We start from the raw sequence: 21,992 nt of genomic DNA, 5'->3' as shown, positions 1-21,992 counted from the left end.
TTTGGTTGGGGGAAGGTACACCAAGCATGCAAATTAATACGTAGGTTTGCCATATTTCCAAAATGATGAGGAAATATTGTTCGAATAATGAGATACAAATTCATTGATTATGATACTGATGACAAACAAAAATTGTACTTGTCTCTGCAGAGGCATCCAAATTAGCCCTTTGATTCCTAACTCAAAATGTGTCTCAATTTATCTGAGTAAAGGAAATACACACACACACAACTGGACCATCTCACAAAGATCACTGAGTCAAGCCATTTTCTCCTGCCTAGCCTTTTGTGTGCAAGTAGAATGAGCTAAGTTTGGCTAGAGCAGCAAAATCAAACAATACGGCCAGTTTCCCTAATAGTACAATAGTCATTGACATTTCATTGTTAGTAATACCCACTCTACCCTTGAAGGGTACAGGAGGGAAATTTACTCAGCAGGAACATAATTCTCAGGAATGGCTCTCCAACAACTATAAAATGCAGGAACATCACATATTGAATCAGAATATTGGTCTATCGAAGTCAGGCTTGACTACTCAGACTGGCAGAGGCTCTCCAGGGCTGCAGGCTGAGGTCTTTCACATCACCTACAACCTGATCTTTACTGGAAATGCTAGGGATTGAGTCTGGTACCATCTGCATGCCAAACATATGCTCTACTACAGAGCCACAGCCCTCTTCTTCACTGCCTATCCTTGTTCTTCGTGCTGGAAGACAGCACGAGTTCAGTCATCAGTGGTGCCCTGAATCTAAAGAATAGGAGGAAAGAGAGACACTGTACGTGAAAAGGGATATTTTCCAAACTTGCACTGTAGTCCTAAGCGGAGCTATACTCTCAGTGGGCTTAGAAGAGGCAATTCTGTTTATGATTGCACTGCTCTAGCAGGTCTCTGGTGAGGTGACATACGAACTACCAGTTAAATCCAAGAATACACGCAAACATATTTAATATTTTCTGGCTTTTGGTGAAAGTTGTATAATAATTACCCTTCTTCCTTATTTTATCCATTTCTGAAATATTCTTGTATTCTGACTGGTACAATGACTAGGTTTCTATTGCAGTCTGAGCATCCTTAGGGACTGCTCCACAAAGTTACCATGATCTTCACTCATGTTTCTCCTCTTCTGTCACTATGCTACCTAGTGCTAGGCAGAGTGCTGAGGCTTATATGAGACTCCCCTGGTTTCTGGGGAACGGATACTGAGTTTCATAGCCCTATTTACCCCATCTCTCCCCTTATCCCTGGTTCAACTGACAGACTACACATACACACCACCTGTGTCCTCCCAGATGAACTGAGAAAGTGAATGAGGCAGGTATCCCTCTATATATCCATGCAGACTCTAAAAGTATTAAAGTGAAACGGATTCACCGAGACAGAACCTATCAAGACACAGATCTCACAGCCAGCCTATGATATAGGAAGAGAAAGAAGTAGCCAAGAATTGCCAAAAGCTTTCATGCTCTGAATCAACGGGTTGTTGTGGGTATTCTGGGCTGTGTGGTAAGTTTTAGCCCCTGATGTTTTGCAAGTAATGCCTCCTGTGGCTGGCATTTTCAGATTTTACTGGGGAAATGTCAGGGACCAAAACTACTTGACCGCAGGCACAGCCTGGAAAACCCACAACAACCAAGCCAAGAGTTGTGGAATGGCATTCAAATATATGGTACCCAAATAGAGACAGAATTATCCAAGAAACGTAGAATGGAATAACCTTGCTGCCTGAAGACAAAAGTCATAATTTAAGGTGCTCAAAGTGCTAATAATAATTTAAGTGCTCAAAGAACTTTCCAGAGAACTTGCACAACCCTTGTCCATCATCTTTGGGACCTCTTTAAGGACTGGAGATGTCCCGGAGGACTGGAAGAGAGCAAACGTTATTCCGATCTTCAAAAAAAGGAGGAAGGATGACCCGGGAAACTACAGACCAGTGAGTCTGACCTCTGGGTAAAATAATGGAGCAGATATTAAAGGGAGCGATCTGCAAACATCTGGAGGACAATTTGGTGATCCAAGGAAGTCAGCATGGATTTGTCTCCAACAGGTCCTGTCAGACCAACCTGGTTTCCTTTTTTGACCAAGTGACAGGCTTGCTGGATAGTGGACATTTGGTTGATGTCGTTTACTTGGATTTCAGTAAAGCTTTTGATAAGGTTCCCCATGATGTTCTGATGGATAAATTGAAGGACTGCAATCTGGATTTTCAGATAGTTGGGTGGATAGGGAATTGGTTAGAGAACCACCCTCAAAGAGTTGTTGTCAATGGTGTTTCATCAGACTGGAGGGAGGTGAGTAGCGGGGTACCTCAGGGCTCGGTCCGGTACTTTTTAACATATTTATTAATGATCTAGATGAGGGGGTGGAAGGACTACTCATCAGGTTTGCAGACAACACCAAATTGGAAGGACTGGCAAATACTCCAGAAGACAGAGACAGAGTTCAACGAGATCTGAACACAATGGGAAAATGGGCAAATGAGAACAAGATGCAATTTAATAAAGATAAGTGTAAAGTTCTGCATCTGGGTCAGAAAAATGAAAAGCATGCCTACTGGATGGGGGATATGCTTCTAGGTAACACTGTGTGTGAACGAGACCTTGAGGTACTTGTGGATTGTAAACTAAACATGAGCAGGCAGTGTGATGCATCGGTAAAAAAGGCAAATGCCATTTTGAGCTGTATCAACAGGGGCATCACATCAAAATCACAAGATGTCATAGTCCCATTGTATACAGCACTGGTCAGACCACACCTGGAGTACTGTGTGCAGTTCTGGATGCCTCACTTCAAGAAGGACGTAGATAAAATTGAAAGGGTACAGAGGAGAGCAACGAGGATGATCTGGGGGCAAGGGACCAAGCCCTATGAAGATAGGTTGAGGGACTTGGGAATGTTCAGCCTGGAGAAAAGGAGGTTGAGAGGGGACATGATAGCCCTCTAAATATTTGGAAGGTTGTCACTTGGAGGAGGGCAGGATGCTGTTTCCGTTGGCTGCAGAGGAAAGGATGTGCAGTAATGGGTTTAAACTACAAGTACAACGATATAGGCTAGATATCAGGAAAAAAAATTTTCACAGTCAGAATAGTTCAGCAGTGGAATAGGCTGCCTAAGGAGGTGGTGAGCTCCCCCTCACTGGCAGTCTTCAAGCAAAGGTTGGATACACACTTTTCTTGGATGCTTTAGGATGCTTTGGGCTTATTCTGCATTGAGCAGGGGGTTGGACTAGATGGCCTGTATGGCCCCTTCCAACTCTATGATTCTATGATTCTATGAAGGTTGCAGCTCATCAATTACATCTCAAGCAATTACTGGCAAAGCAACAAGTGAAAACAAAAAGTGTTTCAATTTACACAGAACAAATCAGTATTTCATTCATTTTTGTTTGCACACCAGACATACACCCTTGGTCAGTCAAACACTATTTATAAAACACTATACCACATCATATACAAACAAAGATACTAGCTTCAGGAGTTTCTTTAAAAAGGGGTAATTGTGTAGCAAACACAATTGCCATGACTCCCAAACTCCAGACTGGCAACAAAGGTCAATTGACAAGAGAAGAAAGGGTAGCAATATATTTGCATGGCTGTAAGTCAGTAGTAATCTATTAATAAGTAAAATACCCATGAATTGGCTGGCAAAATTAAACAAGTAACATTTAAAATGCATCCGACAGACAGCAGTCTCATTCAAGCTTAGTGACAGTCATGCAGGTTCCTTAAAACAAGAACTTTGGCCAAAACAGTTGAATTAATTTTGCCAGTATAGAAAGCACCATGCCAGCAGAACAAAGTAACAGCAGGAAAGTGGGTACAAATAAGGGGATGATGGCACCAGAAACAAAGGATGAGGCATTTCCAACCATAGCAAGCATGTTTAGCATCAAAGTTACTTACAAAAGAGAACATACAGACATCACATCTTCAACCATCCTACGACAAATAAGACAAAGAGAGAGAAAGACACAGACAGAAGGAACTGACTGACACAAAGGAGACACTATTAATTGCATTAGTCTAAAGCCAGTGTGAATTTTTGCCACTTTGGAAAGCTCACATCTCAAAACACTCATGATAAGTCCAAGGTAACGGGGCCCCTAACACAGAATTTAATGGGGCTAATCAAGCACACTGATACAAGCAAACATCCTATCTAAGGGACCTGGGTACAGTGAATTGCTGTTAGAGTATGCCCACTGTCCTTGCTTGTAGGGAATTAACAAGACATGGCAAAGTTCAAGCTTTCTTAATCCACTGCAAAACATTTCAGGTAGGCTTTCATTATCAAACACAAAATCTGTTTTTTAAGGCAGATGTCTATTTCTGCTGGTTTAAGCATTTTCAATGGGTTGACATGGCAGTGGCCTTGGGTGGCTTATACCAGTTATAAGTGTGCTCACAGAAACTAGAAAGGGCTATGTTTAAGAGGTAACAGATGACTAAGCACAGTGGTATCTTTAGTTACCAAATTTTAGGCCAAACAACATGCAACTTTGGGGATGGTGGAAAGTGCCTTCAAATCACACTCAACTTATGGCAAGTGTGGAGGATATTCAGGCAAGAGGTGTTCAGAGATAGTTTGCTATTTCCTGTTTATACAACCTGGGACTTCCTTGGTCATCTCCCATCCAAATGCTAAGCAGGCTTCTGCACCCCGATAACATTGGGCTATTCTGGGCTATCTAGGTCAGATATTTCAAGCTGTGGAAGACTGAAATCTTGAGAAGAATGGAGACAAGGAAAACTCTAAACTGACCAAAGAAGGCTTAGGAGTTTCTGCCACTCAATCCACCCCACCCTAATACTCATACAAGTTTTCTACTAACAATAAACTTTGGGAAGTTACACATAGCAGCATATATAGTTTGGCTCTAGTGATCACTGTAATCTCCCAGCCTATGCATTTTTGAGCTGCACTTCTAAATCATCATGATCTGGCCAATACTGGAATCTAGCCAGTTCCAGAAGATATCTGTAGCACCTGTCAATGCAACATCACTGGAATTATGAATGTATCTTTATAACTTTCAGTACCTGTAATCTCAAACAAGATTTTATAGATATACAGGATTGTCCTGAACGCTGCCCTATCACAATATGTCTTTTTGAGATGCTTTTCTGCTAATGGGCAACTTGGTGAGACTCTCAACTAAAAGAGACCACTATTTTATCAGGTTGGCTCCCATACAGTTTTTATAAGTCATACTACAGTAACTTCCTTAGAAACAGTGGGTATTTGCTCAAAACAAATCAACAAAAAATGTTCAAAAACACATGGTGAATGCTAAATGATAAACTAAAAGCTAAGTCAGGCAGAGAACATTCTAAAAATGAGCACCAGATTCACTTATTCCCTATGTTCTTTGCGCACCAAGATCCCTCTGTCCCTTCCTTGTTTATTATATATCATATTCTTGAATTATCTTACATTTAAACTTGAGTTACCAACTCTGGGCTTGGAAATTCCCAAAAATTCCGGGACGGGGTCTGGGAGGGCAAGGTTTGGGGAGAGAAGAAACCTCAAAGGGGTACAGTGCCACAGCGTCAACCTACAAAGCAGCCATCCTATCCACTGGAATTTATCTCTGTAGCCTGGATATCAGTTATAATTCCAGGAGATTTCCTGGCCCCACCTGGAAGGTGGCAACTTTAATTCAAGCTAGCAAATTAAGGCTTACAGTTTTCCTTCAGGGTGGTATTAAAGAGGACAACCTAGCAAGATTTGCCTGAAGAAAAATGCTGTATTCCTTTAATAGGACATTATTTACCTCTAAGAGAATGAAGGCTTATTCTCATAACATCAGATCATAGTAGGGCTTAACATTTGAAGCAAAACAAAAGAAAAGCCAACTTCTTTATAAATACAGAACCATGCTGTTGTTTTAAAATCAAGGCCAAAAAGTTTCAGGAAATAATACTTTCAAGAGATAGTCTACACTACAGGCATTTAACAGAACATTGGAAGAACTGTAAACTCTCCACATAGATCATAGAGCATCTCATGTCTGCACAATATTCTTTTGCTTCCAAATACATAGAAATTTCAGTCTCTATATAAATATATACTAATTATAAAATGTAAAACACAAAGAACATACAGAAAATACATGTTGACAAGTCATATTTTAAATAGAAGCTAACTAATGCACACTCTTCTCTTCCCTGAAGTTTTCACCCTACCATAAACATTTCTAAAAATTTATACTTGAGATACCAAGTAATCTAAAAGAAAACATGAACAATATACACCTAAGACCAACTTCCCTCAAGTGCTTTCTGTCATGCAGTTACATAAGCAACCCTTTGTGAAAGCCTTCATTTGTGTTAATGAAATACAGGTGCAGCTGTAGCCTGTGTGTCTTAAAAAGCAAGGACAGTATTCATTAAGGGCCAGGTTGATTCTCCAGTTGTAATTCTCAGGAATGCTGAGCATCAATAAAGATCTACTGAGCATCAATAAAGAATTTTTTTCTATGGGATGCATTGTTATTATAAACAGAACGTACTTTCTGTCTCAAATTCATTATCACATTTGTGAGCCAATATAGGCCTGACTGTAATTTTTTAGAAAAGATTACTCATTAGTCAATGTACCCCTTAATGATACTGCCTTTGCTGTCTACATTTACACCTGCATTTCATTGTCACTTATATAAAGGCCATGATATGGGACTGTGCTTTTATTTCAGCAAGATCCTAAAGTAGGTTGGATTCAGTTCGAGCTTTCTTTTGCAATTTAATTGTTAGTTACTCAAGTCCTTCGATAAAAATTAAGATGACTAAAATTATGTGTTTTCTAAAGTGATGTTAGCTTGCTTTAGGTAGGAATGTATTTATTTATATGCTACTTTTTTTCTTCTGAGAAGTGGCTAAAGTGGATCACAAAAAAACCAACTAAAACTAAATATATTTGGGGTAGATCCTGCTTAATAAAGTTGCAAGCAGTCTGTTTCTTTCCTTCAGTTCCGTGTGTGGTTTTAAGAACATGTACTGAAACTTTACTTTTATACACAGATGTCTTCTAGATGGTAAGCACTCTATTATTTGTGAAACATGTTGGACTTTGTTAAAACATGGTACTTGAAATTTGTTTCTCGTTCATTTTTGTAGCATATAGTTCCCCATCAGATCTTTTGCTTACCCAGTTTAATATCTGAACCAACATAACTATGTAGCAGGCTTTTTAAAACAACCAAAATTACTGCTAGTCATAAATTAATATGGAGGACACCTCAATCAGCAATCAGCATTTCCCTGGGCATGCAAAAAAGGGCCATAAGAGCCAAGCTAAGACACAATCCCTTCTTCCTACCCATTTACAATCTGGCTGAGTTCACAGAACTGATGTTTGCTAGTAAACAGACCTAACTAAGTGAGGTTTCTTTGACTAGTCTCCCTTTAGCTTTGCTTTTAAAAAGATGAGACTCATAGGACACTGACCAAATATATTTCCAAAAGGACACTGCAGAGCCGGAGGAAAATAACCAACATGATTAGGTGGCTGGAGCAAATTCCTTCTGAAGAAAGGCTAAAGAGTCTTTTCAAGTTTCAAAGCGGCTTACATTTGCCTTCTCTTTCCTCTCCCCACAACAGAAACCCTGTTAGGCGGGTGAGGCTGAAAGAGCCCTGATATTACCGCTCGGTCAGAACAGCTCTAAGTTGCTCTGAATCCATGAACAACAAACCACTTTTCATGGTAGACTTTTAGTCACATGGTAACAACCTACTGAAAGCTTTGCTATTTGGAGAGACTGACTTATAGGTGCATCAGCATAAACTAGAAGTGCAGGATGATATAGGCTGGGGGGGATATTCTAGGGAACTTACATTGCAAAGTATACCTTGAGACATACTGTTTTATAACCTCCTCCTGTCAAAAATGTAACACAAATTTAAACTTATATAAATTTTTGTGTTTCACTGATAAAAGAAAAAATTCTTTCTGCAGTATTAAGAAGCCGAACTGAAACATTTATTCACCATTCCTCCAACCACTTACCCAACAGCAATCCTACTTAGAGATATGAAATGACAAAACAGACACACTCACTTCAACTGTGCTTGGGGCTTCTTAATTATACGATGCATATGAACAGAACTTGTCAAGCAAATGAACAGAACGTGTCTGGACAAAGCTTGTCTACTGATGATGTGACTTCCTCCACTGATGCACAAACTGTGCACAAACTGTACCCACATGGTTGAGGCTTTACAGGATTAGCATCTAAGCCCTGAGAACTTTTCTTGTTCAACTAAACTCTTTAAATTTATTAGCCTTTGGGGTTGCCAGCTGTCTGGACATAAAAAATTCCTGACTCTTTGCTAAAGGCTTAGTATGTGGAAATAGCCAGCTGAAGCTTTTCATAACACAGAAGTAAAAAAAAAATTAACTGGTGAATATCCTGTTTTTCTCCAGACAGCCCAGGCAGTTAGCAACCCTATTAGCAGGGCTGACTTAGGCACAGCCCTAGCTCTCCCCCCTGGGCCAAAAGAATATTTTTATTTCTTTTAAAAATCAGTAGGGGGAAAAATAAGCTTTTAGGATTGAAGAAAAGAACGACATTTTAGAGTCCGCAAAAATCTTATTAAATTTGGCCTAAAACAGGAAAAAAGGTTGAAGTATAGAAAGATATCAAAAATAACGTTTAATGTTGATATTATTATGGTGGGAGGGGCCCACAAAGGTGCCTTGGGACCACAGAAGTCACAATGCAGCCTTGCCTGTTAGCTTATGTACATACAACTACTGACGCAATACTGACGTTCTACTTAAAATGGCTGACTTTTCTTTTAGTGTTTATAATAGCTTGGGATAAGGTTATCTTAGGGACTACTTACTTCATTATGATCTTTATGATATACTGAGAGTTCCATGGAAGTCCTGATCCATGCACTCCCATCTGCAGAACTGGATAGGAGTTGGGTGACCATAAACAACAGGGCATTTTCTTAAGTGGCAACCCCCCAAATTAAAAAAAAATCCTTTCACCTTTAGGAATCTACATTATATTTTAAGTACCAATTTTTAAAACTGCTTGTTCAGTCAGAAATTTTATGGGTACCTGTTCTTCTTTTTATTGTACAATGGCAGCTGCTCCTTTTATTGCTGTTAATTACTTTTTATTGTTTTAATGGTCTGCTTTTACTCATGTTGTTAGTCTCTAAGTGATCAGCTTAAGCAAAATGACTTGACATCAATATTTTAAATGCATAAATGGAAGCAAGTAGTAAATTAATCTCAATCAAAAATCCAGTCGGATGGCAAACCTTAAGTACCCAGCTATCAGCTGTGGCTTAAACTCTGCAGGAAGAAAATAAGCTTCAACTTGATCAAGTAACTGCATTCAGAATTCAAAACAAATTAGAGGTTGATTCAAGGCCTCGGAAAGCAGGAAGGTTTCAACTGTGCTCTGGCCTGAAGAGAAGAGTGAGTGAGCATACGAACGAAATTCACACCGATCCTAAATACAGGTTGTGTTTGCAGTAAATATAACACCTCTGAAAAGAGGACATTTTTAAAAAGAGGAAAACAAATGCAATCTAACAGCAAAGATCAGGGGAAAGTACTTATTGAAGCTATCTAAAAAGAAAAATCCATTGCTTGCTTCTAACATGTTCACCATGCTACTAACACATCATCTAATTATAAGTTTTTGAAAATAAACAAGAATGTTTATTTAGGACTCAGTTTCTCTTCTACGTTCTGACTTACGTCTTAAGTGGTGTTTTCTTCTTCTTTGCAGGTTTGTTGACACAATCCCCTTCCATTCCATTGATGTCACTGGCATTAGCTGGTATCTCAAAGGAGGCTGGAGATTTGGTGGGAGAGCTGGCTACCTTTGAGGAAGACTTGAAAGGGTCAATGGAGTCCTCACACATATCGGGACTGAAACTGTATGTTGCTGCAGTTTGTTGAGGCAGTTTAGGGGACTCTTGCATTTTGGACGTGGAAGAAAACGGATTGAAATTAGGATCATCCCATTTATCAATATCAAAAGTATAAGAGCCTTTGGCAATAGGAATGTCATTTGGATCACCAGATCCCTTGGTTGGAGTGGTAGGTGCGTTGTCAATTTTCTCCACAAGTTTCTTAGGCTTTGGCCTCCTGAGTGGCATTTTAGCACCAGGCTTTTTGCCCACTTTCTTGGGCAAAGAAGCACTTTCTTGTTGTTCTTCTCCACTGCCTTTTTCTTCAGAATAATCAAATTCCAGTCTAACTGCTAAGCCTTTCACTGGTGGATCTTCTTGTCCCCCTGTGTCAGACGGAGTCACCTCCACGGCCTCTGGTGCAGTCGAAAGAGCAAGGGCTTTCTTGCCAACAGGTGGAGAGTTCTGCACTTTGTTGTCTCCAGTACTAAAAGCAGTAATTTCTTCAGAGTTATTAGGGTCAAAAGGATGTGCTGCTTCGAGAACAGAAGGGGCCTCCTGTTTGTCAGCAGCACTTTGGGAAATCTCAGTGCTTTCAGGTTCAGTAGGTTCCACTCCCTCTCCAGATGTCTCTTCCCCACTTAGGGCAGCAGATTCCTGCTTGATTTCAGATGGTTCCGGTTCTTTCACCGGTGGAACGTCTAAGGATTTTTTTGCCAATTGCTTTTTCTTTAAGGAAGCTGGCCGAGGCTTCTTTGTTCGTTTAAGGGTACTAGAAGCGCTGCTTGAACCAGTACCAAATGTATCTGTTGCTGAACCCACTGTCTCGTTATTACCAAGAAAAGATGCTCCATCAAAATCACCAGCTTGCAAGCTAAGGGACCGAGACAAAGTAGATCTGGAAATTGGAACAGAGTCTGTGGATTTTCTCCGGACATGTGCTTTGGAGTCACAGCTACTTGAGTCTGGAGAGCTGAGATCTACAGTTTGCAAAGAAGCTACAATCTCAATGTTATCAAAGTCCAAGTTGTAAGTCCCACTGCTAGCAATGGGCTTGTCTTCATCAAAAACAGTAGAAAATGAATGAGACGGAGGACGGAATGGACTTTCTTCAATTGATTCACTATGTGAAACTTCTGTTATTGATATTGTGTCACAACAAAAACCTATTAAAGCAAAAGAGAAAGTGGTTAGTATCTAATATGAAACAGATGGGGGGAAAGATGAATTACATGAAAAGATTTTGAAGGGAGTTATTGATTGGGTTCTTTGTGAATGTAAGAATCCGGAGCATAACATTCTGTCCTTTTTTAATTTACAGAGAGCCACTGTGAATCATGTTATTACAAGAAGAAAGAAAATAGGAGAATTAAAGAAGTAGGAAGTTGGGAAGCAAGAAGAAGACAATTTTTAAGAAACTCAAGAGCAAGATTGGAAACTTGTTCTGAACAATTTTGAAATGAAGGCAATTGATCAGAGCTAGCTTGGTGTAGTTGTTAAGAGTAATGATCTCTAATCTAGAGAACTGGGTTTGATTCCCCACTCTTACTCCACATGCAGCCAGCTAGGTGACCTTGGGCCAGTCACAGTTCTCTCAAAGCTCTCTCAACCTCACCTACATCATGGGGTGTCTGTTGTGCGGAGATGAAGGGTAGGCGATTGTAAGCTGCTTGGAGACTATTTTGGACAGTAAAAAGCAAAGTACCAAAAAGGGGAGTTGTGGGGACTGGAGATTGATAAGGGCCAACGGTCCCAAGAGGAATCAGTCATAGCAAAGGTTTTGAGATGCTTGCTTCATTATACCTTCAATAAAGAGATTTTTTTTTTCAACAAAGACTGCTTATTGGGAGCAATCGACTTGACTCTCAGAGATTGCTAAGACTGATGCCCCTTGGGACTCTCACAGTATTACACTTGAGTTACATGAAGAAGGAAAGCCTGACCTGAGCTTATGATCGAATGAAAAACAACAATTTCTACATGATTTTCTAGAATATATCTTTTGTTTCCTAAAAAGCCAAAACTTTCTGTTGTTGGTTGTTGGAAACAAAATATATCACTGTAATGATCTCAAAAACTATCCAGGAGGAATTGAAATCACCTTGAATTATAGCAGAGCAAACAGAAACCAGAATGTGATAATTATTTATTTTCAAGTCAGAATAGTTCAGCAGTGGTACATGCTGTCTAAGGAGATGGTGAACTCCTCCCCCCTCCCACTGGCAAGCTTCAAACAGATACTTATCATGGATGCTTTAGGCTGATCCTGCATTGAGCGGAAGGTTGGACTAGATGGCTTGTGTGGCCCCTTCCAACTCTATGATGCTACGTTTCTTCTAAATGCATGAAATCTTACCTTTTATGATAAATTCCACTCTCTGTATTTCTTGGGGAAATCTACTGGGAGTGCCTTTTAGCTGAAACCGTAAATATAGCATTCCCTGTCTTGTAACTGGAAACACACAGATCTTACAATGGTACCTTAACAGTCATGCAAATATTTTTGAAATCCTAAACCAACTCCAATTTCATTGTGTTCATCTTTGAATGAAATTTGTGGGAGTAGGATTTTAGCAGATTAGGCAAAGAACTGGTGGCTTGACTAAGGCTGCAAGCTTCATAGCTAAGGAGAAATATGCACATGGGTTTGCCACATCCAACATTCTACAACTGCCTCACATTGGTTCACATGGATCACCACCACTGCCTCTGCACACAGAGGGTAGCACACAGATAAACACACACCAAAAGGTAGAAACAAATGTATGCCCATTCTGCCATCAAATAGAAAATTTAGCATATCAGAAAAGATCAAATTACAAATACTTGGCATCCTGATTTCTAGCAGTCAGCATTCATACTTTTGCTGGCTAACCATTCTAAGCCCTTACTTCCCCGGTAATTATTTATCTCTGTACGTGGCCTGCTAAAGGCTCACACAGAGGCAAAACAAAGGATATTCACAGTGCATTTCAATATTCTAGTGGGCCATTATAGTAATCAGAATATAGCTGCAGATTCAGCTTTTGGCCTAATGTATTTACACAGCAGCAATTAAATAAAGCATCACCAGTGGTTAATCACAGGTTTTTAATGTTATTGAAAGGAGGGAATAAGTTCTACATACCTGAAGAAACTCCTCTCTGACTAAATACTTTGAAGTTGTTTGTATTACTCATAATTCTTTGCATACCTACACGAGTTTAATATGCTAAATGCTGCTGTTTTGTAAGCAGGCAGCTCCATTGTTCCATTCCACATTGTACAATGAAAAGTACATGTGAAACATGCTGTACTAGAAGCAACTAGAATTTTGAGGATGTACTTGTATTAATTGGGAGGGTACCAGAGCCAAGGCACTGGGTTGATCACTTGGGCCATGGGAGGTTGTCCCCCCCCATACTGGCCCCAAGACGGGGTAGGCTCAGGGGATCTATGCCCCTCGCCTCCATGCGTGCATGCTCATCTTACCTCCCCTGTTTTGCCACAGTACCCCTGGCCCTTTCTCTGGCATAGGCTGCTGGTAGGCACTGTTTCGGAGAGACGAGCTGGGCCTTGTGGGAGGGGGGAGCGGGGAGCAGCGACCTGGTGGTGCTCAGTGTCCGCAGCGGTCTTTCTCTCCTTGGGAGCTGAGCATCTCAGGGTTCCCCACTGTGCTGTGGTGAGTTGGGGGCTCCCCTTCCCTGGCGTCTGGGGCCAGGTTAGGCCAGGCCTCCTGGAGTGGGTGAAAGAAGTCCAGGGTACCCAGGAGGGAACCTGAACAATTAGCTTTTTAGAGTTGTCATTTCTCTGGATGAGATGAGGTTTGTGACTGGTGGAAGAACAGAATGAATATATATATAGCAGAACTCCAAACTCTGTGTTTATACATCTTAGGAAGTTTTTAAAAAATCTGCTTTGTTGAGACTGCTTTGAAGTACAAGGGCAAAATTCTTCTCATTTCTGATTCACTTCTGGTGTCAAGAGGGCACGATCTAAAGAAGCTTCCTGAGGCCGCAAAGCTACATTGTCTGACTGTTCATGTTTTCCTGCGCTAGTTCCACCCCCCACCCCTTTTCATTAAAACATGTAGCAGGACTCTTGCAAAAATGCTGTAATTATGTTTTTAGAAGAATATTTTATTTTCCAAACCTCCTACTTTAAACTGTTTTTAGAATTTATATTTGCATTCACTCAAATTATTATTCTAGTAGATTTCTTTTTTAATTATCAGAGAAAGGTATACAATTTAATAATAATTTGATGTCTCTATTGGAATTATTTAAAAGATAGCAAGCATATACAGGAAAAATAATATGGGAACTCTGAATGATTCAGAATAACATTTATGACTATTTAGTGGCAGAAATGAATTAGCCAAGGTACTTCCTGATGAAAGATCTGCAAACATGGGGTGCAGTGCCTCATGCTAATTGCTGCCAGACAAAATAGGGTACTAAAATCATTTCTGAGGCACAGAATTTGTGGCAGGAAACTAGTGAATTTAAACCAGTCTGCTGGTAGATACTTTTTATTGATGCTTCTTCCCTTCTCCAGGAATGCTGCTTTCTGGGAAATACTCTTCCTATCTGAATTAATATTATCATTAAATAGTGGTCCTATTTCAAGTTTCCGGTTTCAGTAAGATGGATTCTTAAAAGAATGGGTAATATCTGATTAATCTCAGAATGAAGATATCAGGGTTGTGGTACTGAAGAAGATTTGTAGGAAGGATAGATGGGGGCTAGTGGGCAGCATAGACAGAATTATGCAAGAAAGTATGTGCAAATGGTTAACTTGCATAATTTGTGTAGATAATAGAACTATTAGTATGTAGGTTCAGCTAGGCATAGAATTTTTTTATCCATGCAGGGAATGATTATTTTTAATCATCCAGCCTGCCTTTTCCTCTGACTAGAAGGGACCCAGGATGGTTTAAAACAGCAGTGATCAATCGACACTGACTAAAACAAATTAAAATGCAACATCCCATCTCTTTCCATTTTAGATCTCTTCATCTATTCTAGTTCTGGTGAAGTACAGAAATGTAAGGAATTATATCTTAGAATAAGATTAGTGAATCCTCTCCTGTGTGTGTGTGTGTGTGTGTATGTGTGTGTGTGTCGGGGGGTCTATCCTCAGTTTATGTTTCTGGTTCTGTTGAGAGGAGGGGTTGTTGGTCCAAAGATGCAAAGTAATGTTTACCAACAATATTGTCCTGGAAGAACTTCATATGAATCCAAATTGTTACTTTCATTATTAGGTTTGCCAGTAGTTTAATAAAATCAATCCTAACCCAAAGAAGTCCTTCTAAAAGGGTAGCTATGGCAGTCTATTGCAGCTAAATAGAACATGAATCAAGTAGGACCAGATTTATTCTAGCATAAATGTTTGTGAATCAGAGATCACTTCATCTGATGCAAGCTCTGACTCAGCAAACTTTATGCTGGAGTTAACCTGGTTAGTTTAAAGGTGACCACAATAGTTATGTGACAAATAAAAATAGTACCAGCACTGCATGGCATTTTCATAGCCTAATCCACAGTACTATTAAGTGGAAGGCATGAGGAGGTAAGCGGTCCTCCAGTCAAGTAGGACCCAAGCCACATATAATCTTAAACGTCAAAATCAGAACCTTGAACATGATCCGGAAACAGACTGGTAACCAGTGCAGTAGACTAGGCAGTGGCTGGACATGGGTCCTCCAAGATGATTATATGTTACATAACTTCAGTGGCACGTCTTTCTAGACATGAAACACCCTCTGTTTTCTGCTGATCATCAGTTCAGGCCAGTATATCCTATCAGAGTCTCCACCGTCTGTCTCTATCAACAGCTGATATGAAGGAGGGAATGAAGCTGGCATTTTCAGCTTGTGAGAAACACAGGCAAGAGATTATTCTTAGATTGAAAACAACATAGAAAATAACATGAGGGGAAGGTATGAGAAGATACACACATATTATATGCATCCATCCATCCATGTATGTATATAATATATATGTAATATATAATATATTATAATTAATATATATTATAATATATAGCATATATTATAATGTGTGTGTACATATATGTGAAAGTTGGACCATAAAGAAGGCCAAGTGTTAAAGAATTGAGGCTTTTGAACTCTGGTGCTGGAGAAGACTATTGTGAATCCCTTGGACTGCAAGGTGAAAAAACCGGTCAGTCCTAGAGGAGATCAGCCCTGACTGCTCCTTAGAAGGCCAGATCCTGAAGATGAAACTCAAATACTTTGGCCACCTCATGAGAAGGAAGGACTCCCTGGAGAAGAGCCTAATGCTGGGAGCGATCGAGGGCAAAAGAAGAAGGGGACGACAGAGAATGAGGTGGCTGGATGGAGTCACTGAAGCAGTTAGTGCAAATTTAAATGGACTTTGAGGAATGGTAGAGGACAGGAAGGCCTGGAGGGTCATTGTCCATAGAGTCACTATGGGTCGGACACGACTTCGCACCTAACAACAACAACAACACACACACACACAATCACTAGAATGAGAGCCCGTTGAATTATGGAATACAACAGGTGTTAGGATATCCCATGGGGGGGGGGGGATGGATGGAAGGAAGGATGATGGGGGGAAGGAAGGGAGTAAAGGAGGGAGGAAGGCAGGAAGGGAGAAAGGAAAGAAGAAAAGGGGGAAAGAAAAGGGAGAGAAGGAGAGAGGAAAGAAGAGGGCCCGAAAGGAATGAAGGAAGGCAGTCAGGGAAGGGGAAAAGGAGGGAGTTAAGAAGGAAGGGAGGAAATGGAAAAGTAGGGAGGGAAGAAAGTAGGGAACGCCTCGGAAACGCACAGGGGCTGCCCCGGTGTAGCACATGCACATGTGTTTTGTGCCGGGGCCAGCAGGGTAAGCGGCAGCGGCCAGTGGGGGGGGGGGGGGAGATGGGGAAGGGGCGGGGGGAGTGGACCCCTCCACATGCTTTGGCAGGAGCAGGGGGATGCCCCTGCCGGCTTTGTGGCTCCACGGAGCCCACGGGGCATGCAGTGTCCCTACAGGGATACCATAGGTCGGGGCCGGGCGGGCCGAAAGCGCTTTCGGTCCGCCACAGCCCCTGCAGGCGCCCACAGCATCCAGGAAGCTGTGTAAGTTCCAGCAATTCTATAATGCTGGCCTTCTGTGGCCCTGGGCCAGACTGGGTCCTGGATGGCAGCGACGTCAGGCATAATCAGGGATTTTCCCCGAAGCCCTGTTGCCGCCTCTTCAGGCATTCTGGCCCATGCATAATGGGCCATAGAGAAGCATCCCTATTCAAGGAAATAGCACCTATACAATCATGTAGCATCCCTCAAAGTCCAGGCATGCTGAGTTGCTCACTCCAATGTTCATAAAATAAAAAGGGAATATACAGAATGTAGATCTATCTAGCATGCTTTTTATCCCAACCTTCTTCTGAGAAGCGTAGGGCAGTATGCATGATATTCTTTTCCCTATGACCCTGTGAGAAGAGTTAGAATGAAAGAGAATGAAGTTTCATGAATGAACAGGGATTTAAGAATCCTGATCTACCACTTTAATAACTACACTACACTGGCTTTTGTTCCAATTGTGCGGTATAGTTTCAGTATGGGAAATAGACTACAACAGCTGATCTACACAGGAGACTGAGAACAACAAGGATCCATGAATGGAAAACACTATAAAATTCTACAATAATTCACTTATGATTATCTATATTCATAGAGTCATAGAGTTGGAACAGACCTCCAGGGTCATCTAGTCCAACCCCCTAAACAATGCAGGAACTACCTGCCTACCCACAGTGACCCCCATTTCATGCCCAAATGAGCCCTCCACCAAAAATCTCCAGAATCCAGCCTGGCCTGGAAATTCACCTGCCACCCCACAGCGGCAATTAGCAATTCCCTGGGTATGCAAGGAAGGGCAGCAAGAGACAAACACTAGCACATCCCTTCCTGCCCACCTACTCACAATCTGCCTAAGTTCATAAAATCAGCATTTCTTTCAGGTAACTATCTAGCCACTACTTAAAAAATTCCAAAGAAGGAGAACTCACCACCTCCCATGGAAGCCTGTTCCACTAAGGAACCACTCTAACCACCAGGAACGTCTTCTGGATGTTTAGCTGAACATTCTTTTAAATTCATTTCAACCTATTGTTTCTGGTCTGACCCTCTGGGGTACCAGAAAACAACTCTGCTCCATCTTCTATATCGGGGGTCATCAACCCCCGGTCTGCGGCCTGGTACCAGGCCGTGAAGGCCACAGTACTGGGCTGCCGGCAGCCGCACCTGCCTCCCCCCCACAGCGAGAAGCTCGCCAGGTCCAGCTAGCTTCTTGCTGCGAGACGGAGGGGAAGAGGCAGGCGCGGCCGCTGGCATACCGGTGACGCAAACACACATGTGCGCAATTGCCGCGCATGCGTGTTAGCACCCCCTGGTGGCGGAAACGCACAGTTGCCGCGCGTGTGCCCGGCGTCCGGGCTGTTGGCTCTCCCCTCACCCCTGGAGGCGGTCCTTGACCTCAGAAAGGTTGGGGACCGCTGTTCTATATGATAGCCCTTCAAGTATTTGAAGATGGTTATAATATCAACTCTTAGTTGCTTTCTCTCCAGGCTAAGCAGACCAAGCTCCCTCAACCTTTCCTCATATGACTTGGTCTCCAAACCCCTCACCATCTCTCCTCTGGACACGCTCCAGTTTCTCTTTCTCTTTCTTCTGTTGTGGTGCCCAAAACTGAACACAGTACTCCAAGTGAGGTCTAACCATTAAGGTCTAACCAGAGCAGAGTAAAATCGTAACATCATCTCGCTTGATCCGGACACTATACTTCTTTTAATACAGCTAAAAATCCTGTTAGCCTTTTTAGCTACCGAGTCACACTGCTGACTCATGTTCAGTTTATGGTCTACTAAGACCCCCCAGGTCCTTTTCATACATACTACTGCCAAGAAAAGTCTCACTCAATCTACAGTAATGCATTTTCCCTACCAAAATGCAGAATTTTACATTTTTCACTGTTGAAATTCATTTTATTCATTTTAGCCCAGTTCTCGAGCCTATCAAGATCATCCTGTATCCTGATTCCCTCTTCTGCTTTGTTTGCTACCCTTCCGAGTTTAGTGTCACCTGTAAATTTAATAAGTACCTCCTCTATTCCTTCATCCATATCATTTATGAATATGTTGAATAACACAGGGCCCAAGAAAGATCCCTGAGGCATTCGACTTGTCACTCCTCTCCAAGAAGATGACAAACCATTTACAAGCACCCTTTGGGTGCGATCTGTCAACCAGTTCTCAATCCACCTAACAGGATCCATACCACATACGTTACTTCTATAACTCTCTACACTGCCTCAGTAGCCACTGGAAAAATCTGCCTCAATGGTGCATATGAACTGAACATTTGCAGAACCATGTAAAGTATTAGATTTATCTAGTATGGGACACACTTCATAAAATATAAAAAGACATGAAACACAGACGTATACACTTGTGAATATAATACATAAAAGTATGATTTGCAGATAAAGCCCAGATAATTTTCTTTATCACAGAAGAACTTTTGGGATGTACAATCAGTAACACAGAACAATAGATTCTGGTTACTTCACAGAAATGTTCTTGCCTTTGGCTAAGGGCAGGTGACACGAGAGGAAAATGGAAAGTAAAAGAAAGAAAACAGATGCAACAGTGGAGACAAGCCACAAATAATCAGGGAGTTCAGAATGAATGTTTTTTTAATTAAAGATTGCATTCAAATCCTACTTAGCAAATGCAACCTTCCTTTCTCCGTTCATTTACATTCCTCTAGCAATCAGGGAAATCAAGTTTCCTTTTGTTCAGATAACAACATATACAAAGCTCTTTGCTACACTAAAAATACAGCTAAAATGAAAAAGAGATAGAGAAGCTTGGGCTCGTATTTTTGTGCATATGTCTCAGTCTAGCTTAAAAAATCTGTAAGAAATCCACTTTAGACAGCAACTGTGTTTGCTGTTGGTACATTAATGCAGCATGTGGAATATGAATAACAGAGATTAGTCGTTAAATGTTGATGTATGTCTATTGAGCTCAAGTCTCAACTGGCTTGCCAGAAAATGTCGTACTAGTGCATACGGAATTGCAGTAGTTAGCCCCACTTTGAGCACTTTGTGAAAAGAACACAAACATACATGCAGCAAACATACATGCAGCATAAAGCATTAACTATCAACCTCAACAGCAAATTACTGATTTCAACAGAAACTGCGCATCCATATCTTTGTAGTTCCACGCAATAAACCAGCATTACTATTCTAAATCTGACTAAAACTGAAAAGCAGCATCTAAATACTATAATCAGAGCCTAAAATTTACGGATCTGAGTTAAAACATCATTATTTCACTGCCAAGTTCTATTGTAAAAAAGCGATATAATTTCAGTTGCATTTTACTTTGCATTCCATTCCACCTCACCTAAACTGCAACATGATGGAGATGTATATTCATCCACTTTCCAGGTTTCTCCCTGCTTTGCTACAAACTTGCTTTGGTATGATCTTTCTAGAAAGATGGTATTCAAGGTGGGTTAGGAATCCGATGCCACATCCCCTCATGCTTGCCATTCCCTCCTCTGCTACTGGTAGACGTTTTGCTGGTTTTAACAAGTCGGCTGTAGGTATGTCATTACAGCATCACTGCACTATAAGGTAGGAAGTGGAAATAGTAGGTGTGGAGGATAGCATGGAGAATCCCCCCTGCAGAATCTCCATTGCCACTGCAAACAAGAATACAATGGAGTGTTTTTTAAATGTAAAATGTGATTTTAAAATTATTGTATTTTATTATACTGATGGTACCTGCTCTAAGACTCATGGGATAAAAAAAATAAAGGTTTATAATTTATGTGAAAGCAGCTTTAGTCTATATATTTAATATGGCATTTTCTCAAACATCAGTGGGTGTCTTAACTCTGGAGACTGCCTGAAGGTGGACAAACAGAAGGAAGTAGACAGAAAACACCACATCAGCAATTGGCTCCTATATACAGGCTTCTGTCAATGTGTTCCATTAGGAAAAGGTTGGTAAAGTTTCCAAAATGACAGGTTGAGGAGATAAGAATAAGGATTTCTTCAAAAAGACTGAGGTTGAGGTTAGCTCTGGACACTGACCCACCCTTTAATTAAAACAGCACATTTGGACATTTAGCACACAGCCTGTAAAAATATCAACAAACGAGACTTCCCTCCTGGATCCGAAGCCACTTTCTACAAGTCAGTTATACAGAAACCAGGGCAGTGGTCAAAACTCTTGAATGTATGTTGTTCCTGTGACACTGAATAAAAGAAAACCAATACTGAAATGTTACTTCCTCTTCGTATCCTCAGGGGGAGGAGCATTTCATCCAAAGTGTACTTGTTACCTGTATCCTCAGGTGGAAGTTGAGGCCTTATTTCCTGTTCTTCTACATCAAACGTTGGAGCCTCCGGCGGTGCTTGTAGCAGTGGAGGTGCAGCTTTCACAGGAGTTGTAGACTCTGGTGTTTCAAAAGCTTCTTCAGAATCTGAACTCCTGAACAAAATACAAAAAAAAAAAAAAGGCTACTAAAAAAAAGATACAGGAAGGCAAACCAAACCAACAGCAGTTGTAAAATCCAGAGCTTTTTAAGAAAAAAGAATGACTCCAGAGCTTCTTTTACAACATAATTTCTAGAGGATATCATGCTCAATGGTTCACTCAGGCAAAATCTTGACATGATTTCAAGACTGGAATGCCATTTAGGGAGAGGGAGCAGCTGCATTTTTCAATAAACCCTTTTGGCCAACATGTGCTAACTTCATTTCAGATCAAGGCCCAGGTTCTATACAGTTATTAATGGGCAAGTGCTTTACTATTAAGTATTCATATTTTTAAAATGCCTGTGTTTTTTAAAGTGAGGGCGGGTTGCTATTTAGTATAAAGCTTCACAAGTCCCACTACCCAGCCTGCCCAAAGCTCCAAAGCCAGCAAAAGGGGGAAACAGTGGTACAGGATCTTTGGGCAAAAGCTGACACAAGTTCTCCTGCTACCCATTTACCCAGGCACAAAACATGCCACTTTTTATGGCAGGTAACTTTTTTATTGAAAACTGCCCTGAGCCCACTTGTGGGTAGGGGTGGTATAGAATTTAGATAAATAAA

At 41.0% G+C, this 21,992-nt stretch overlaps 1 protein-coding gene across 14 annotated transcripts in view; it reads right to left on the bottom strand.

Annotated features, from left to right (window-relative positions):
- The window catches only part of TACC2 (transforming acidic coiled-coil containing protein 2), a 171,086-nt gene that overhangs the window by 43,417 nt on the left and 105,677 nt on the right, over positions 1 to 21,992 (bottom strand). For 11 of the 14 annotated variants that reach the window (XM_077349959.1, XM_077349958.1, XM_077349965.1 and 8 more), the window contains 3 exons: positions 21,236 to 21,384; positions 9,716 to 11,036; positions 3,901 to 3,936 (listed from right to left, as the gene is read on the bottom strand). In XM_077349959.1, coding sequence (XP_077206074.1) covers positions 3,901 to 3,936; positions 9,716 to 11,036; positions 21,236 to 21,384 — 1,506 coding nt within the window. The remainder of the gene's footprint in view (positions 1 to 3,900; positions 3,937 to 9,715; positions 11,037 to 21,235; positions 21,385 to 21,992) is intronic. The other 3 variants (XM_077349961.1, XM_077349963.1, XM_077349970.1) reach the window with 1 other exon arrangement.

This window comes from Paroedura picta, chromosome 8 (genome assembly GCF_049243985.1).
Source record: "Paroedura picta isolate Pp20150507F chromosome 8, Ppicta_v3.0, whole genome shotgun sequence".
NCBI lineage: Eukaryota > Metazoa > Chordata > Lepidosauria > Squamata > Gekkonidae > Paroedura > Paroedura picta.
The sequence above is the reverse complement of the archived record's forward strand: the minus strand, read 5'-3'. Positions and strand labels throughout refer to the sequence as shown.